Source organism: Myotis brandtii, unplaced genomic scaffold (assembly GCF_000412655.1).
Source record: "Myotis brandtii unplaced genomic scaffold, ASM41265v1 scaffold305, whole genome shotgun sequence".
Taxonomy (NCBI): domain Eukaryota; kingdom Metazoa; phylum Chordata; class Mammalia; order Chiroptera; family Vespertilionidae; genus Myotis; species Myotis brandtii.
The window spans coordinates 1,207,618-1,211,968 of record NW_005361652.1 but is presented as its reverse complement, the minus strand read 5'-3'; the positions used below and the strand labels follow the sequence as shown (position 1 = coordinate 1,211,968).

General features: G+C 33.9%; 1 protein-coding gene across 1 annotated transcript in view; it reads left to right on the top strand.

Moving 5' to 3' along the window:
• The window catches only part of NRK (Nik related kinase), a 91,290-nt gene that overhangs the window by 48,258 nt on the left and 38,681 nt on the right, over positions 1-4,351 (top strand). Inside the window, exons 14-15 of the mRNA XM_014542595.1 lie at positions 776-870; positions 3,012-3,106. Coding sequence (XP_014398081.1) covers positions 776-870; positions 3,012-3,106 — 190 coding nt within the window. The remainder of the gene's footprint in view (positions 1-775; positions 871-3,011; positions 3,107-4,351) is intronic.

The following is a 4,351-nucleotide window of genomic DNA, read 5'->3' as shown; positions in this document are numbered from 1 at the left end:
GTTATTTCTGTTAACTGGAATTGGTTGACCATGTGACAAAATAATTTTTGAAATTATGGATAACAAATGTATTAACTTTAAGTATGCTTAAATTTCTAAAATTGATTTAAATGAAACTTCAGTCTTTCCTGAAAGTTTGGTTTATAGAAAAACTTGTCTGTCCCAATCTTAAATTAATAACTATAGTCTTTCCTATGCAGAAATTCCAAAGCAACTATAAAATTTAGCAGCACTGGTTCCAAAAATCTTTCTAAATACTCTGAATTTGAATAGTTAATATTAAAGTGTTCTATCTGTGTCCATCCATCTATCTATCTATCTATAATGGGAAGTGGACATTAAAAATCGTGGATTTAAAGCATTTTAAATCAGGATGATAATAGTGGAATATTTTACATTAAGACATGCATATATTAGCCATTTTATCATGTTGAAATCCTCACATACTGTACACTATAAATTTATATTTATTAATGTATTACTTTATTAATGTCTGAATACTTGCTTAAAGAAATTTTATAGGAATTTTTAGAAGTAAATATGATATGTGCAAGAAACACATGACTATATGGGAACATTTTTTTTATATTTTGGAAATTGTTTCTTTGTTAAAGATAAAATAGCATGTTTGGGGGAAAGTGGAAATTGGAAAATATAAGGTCTACTTCTTCCCAGTTTGGTATATGCCCATATACTTAAACAAAACTTTTTGTTGGCCCTAACATTGCATTGTACATATTAGGAAATAAAACATACTTTTCTGTCTTTTCATTAGTGTTCCTCAGTGGTCTCTTTTGGAACAAGTTCAGAAGCCCATTGACACCAGACAAAGAAGTTTGCAAAATCCTCAAAATTGCCCAGCAACATCAGGTGATTCAAAGCACAAACTGTAAAAACACAGCTAATGATTCACAATTTATAGTGCAGAAGTCAAGAAATTATTTAAACAAGAAATTAATTGAAAGTGTCAGGGAGTCCAAATAGGATTAAGACCAGGAGGCCATTGGATTTGGCAATTGGTTGTTTGATGGTGACATATTAGAAAAGAAAATTGATTTTTCAAAAGTTTCTTCTTTCAGTTGAATAGTAGCTATGGATGTGTCTAGGGAGACGGAGTGTGTCTACTTTAGTTTCTATAATATATGTGAAATATATGGGAAAGTTACTTGGGAGAGGCCACTCCAATAAGCTTAATTTGATAGGTTGTCTTTAGTATATGGAAATATTAGATGAAGTAGTTGTGAGCATGTGTTTATCCCTACCACCTTTTTTGAAATAAGGAAATCTTGCATTAAGCCCCAAAGCAGTCTGAACCGTGATTAGCAGGAGAAGGGAATGGGTGGCAACTGTGTAGATAATAGCTAAAGTTCTTTTCAGCTCTAAAATTCTATTATTTTATTGTGTGTGCTACATAGAACATTTTAAGTTCCCATGGGATAGCATACTTCAACATGTAGGAAAGGAGAACACATACTATAAATTTGCCTCAAAATCTCAAACACTTGCCTAATATTCCTACTTAGCCTAATAACACACCAAGAGACTTGAGAGAAAATGGTTTCCTGCAGAAAGATAGGAAACTGCAAATATACAACAGTGTCAGAAGATGGAGACACAAATTGTAGGGTGTGTTCAGCATAATATTCTCAAAAGTTACCAGTGTATGCAAATACATGTTTTCTGGAGTTGCAGTACCAATACTTTGGCTATATATACCAATGCTGAAAATAAAAGTGGGATAGTACTATTTATCTTTAAAATCAAGTGCACAAAAAACAATAAACAGGGACCCGAGTGTCCCCTTAGTGAAGCTTTTTCAAAGTTCACTCACCCATACTACCACTGGATTTAAATCACAGGTGTGAATTACTATACCACAAATCTTCATCTCAAAAATCCAGACTTCTAATCCAGATAAATTTGAATTTTAAATAGAAATATTTACACAACAAGTTTGAGCTGTGCATTGTGATAGCAACTAACTACATGTGGCTGTTAAAATTAAAACCTAAATGAAAAGAAAATTATATTAAAAAGTCAACCCCATAGGCACACTGTGCATATTTCAAATGCTCAATAGCCATGTATGTCTAGTGGCTACTGTATAGGACAGTACAGATACAGAAAATTACTATTGCTAAAGAAAGTTCTACTGCACAGCACCACTATAGAAAAGTTCCCAGCTTTATAAAAAGGGCTAAGTTTTGTCTCTTTTCAGTTGTTCACTTCTCACCTATATAGAAATACTTAAGGCTATATCCTTTAGTGGAAATGGCATGATAATGATTGCAGTCAACTCTCTTCTTGAGAGTTTGGTCTAATCCAGGGGTCCTCAAAATACGGCCCGCGGGCCACATGCCAATACAAATATTGTATTTGTTCCCGTTTTGTTTTTTTACTTCAAAATAAGATATGTGCAGTGTGCATAGGAATTTGTTCATAGTTTTTTTTTTAAACTATAGTCCGGCCCTCCAACGGTCTGAGGGACAGTGAACTGGCCCCCTGTTTAAAAAGTTTGAGGACCCCTGGTCTAATCTATCATTTTCTAATATGCTGTTGGGCTCATTTTGTACTGGTTATTCTGGGAGGCCAGTGATACCACATAGCTCTTCCTGTTTTTAATATATTCTTTCTCTTAATAGAACTATCTGTCTACCAGTCTTACTGTGCACCTTCTTACACAGATAGAAATGCTTAGCAAGTGTAGCCTTAATATTGATAACAGAATAGACATGTATCTGTATAATTTTGTTAACCAGTGTCACCCCAATAAATTAAATAAACAGGAAATAAAGAATAGCCATGTAGTTCTACAGGCAGTACAAACCTTGAGCCTGTCTCTGTCACTTAAAATAGAACAAAGAATCCTAGCCCCATGAGAATTTATCAAGTGATATTTCCTGAATGAAAAGTTACTTGAAAAATACTAAGAGATAGAACAGTTACACTATAAAAATGAAGGCAATTGCTGTGATCACCACTGTTACTAATGCCTTTTTGACATTCCACAGAATCTTCCAAGGAAGAGAGTCCAGTGACTAGGAGAAGGTCACAGTCATCACCTCCTTATTCTACAATTGATCAGAAGTTGCTGGTTGATATCCATGTAGGTTTCCATCTTAACTCATAATACATTTATGTTTGTTCTTTTTCATTTTAAATTTCTTTTGACTTATTTTTATCTTTACTTGAGGGAAAGGTTAAAGTGTTTAGTTTTTAAGTTAATCTTTTAAAGACTTCTATTGATATGTGAGTATGCACAAGATGAAATCTAGAAATTAAACTTGAAATGGAAGAACATTTAATTGATCAACAAACAGTAAGTGCTGGTGAGGATGTAGAGAAAAGGGAATGCTTCTAGTGTACTGTTGATGGGAATGTAAACTGGTGCGGCCACTATGGAAAGCAGTATGGAGTTATCTAAAAAATTAAAAATGGAACTGCCTTTTACCCAGGGATCCCATTTCCGGGAATATACCCTCAGAATCCTGAAACACCAATCAGAAAGAATATATATGCACCCCTATGTTCATAGCAGCGTTATTTACAGTAGCTAAGATCTGGAAACAGCCTAAGTGCCTATCAGTACATGAGTGGATAAAAAAGTCATGGTACCTACACACAATGGAATACTATGTAGCTATTAAAAAGAAAGATCTCTTATCTTTTGAGATAGCATGGAAGAACCTGGAGAGTATTATGCTAAGCGAAATAAGCCAGTCAAAGAAAGACAAATATCATATGATTTCACTTATATGTGGAATCTAATGAATAAAATAAACTGACAAACAAAATATTACAATAGATATGAAAGCATAGAACAGACTGAAAGATCTCAGATGGAAAGGGGGTGGGAAGAGATAAACCAAAAACTTATATGAATATATGCATTGCCCATGGTCACAACAATAGTGCAGTAAAGGACTGGGGTGGGGCGGGAACTGGATGGAGGAGGGCAATGGGAGAAAGTAGAGGGGACAGCTGTAATACTTCAAAATAAAGATTAAAATATTTTATTTTCACATTCTTGTGTCAGAACATATTCAAGAGAAGATTATTAAAAGAACTATTTTTAGAAGCTAATCTCAAATTAAGGAGTAGAAGCTAGCTGCTCAATTTTTGTCTCATCATTTCTTGGATGATCAGGCAATGTATAAAAAGTAAAGAAAAGAAAAATTCCCTCCAACTGAATACATAAAAAGTCTTCCAATTCTTTGTGTAGTGTGCTTTTAGATCATTACATTTTACTTTTGTAATTACTCCTACCCTACCCCCCCCCACACACACACACATCATTTGTAGCTCATTCAAAAGTTGCTTATATGATACATCACATACTTAAATGTGGATT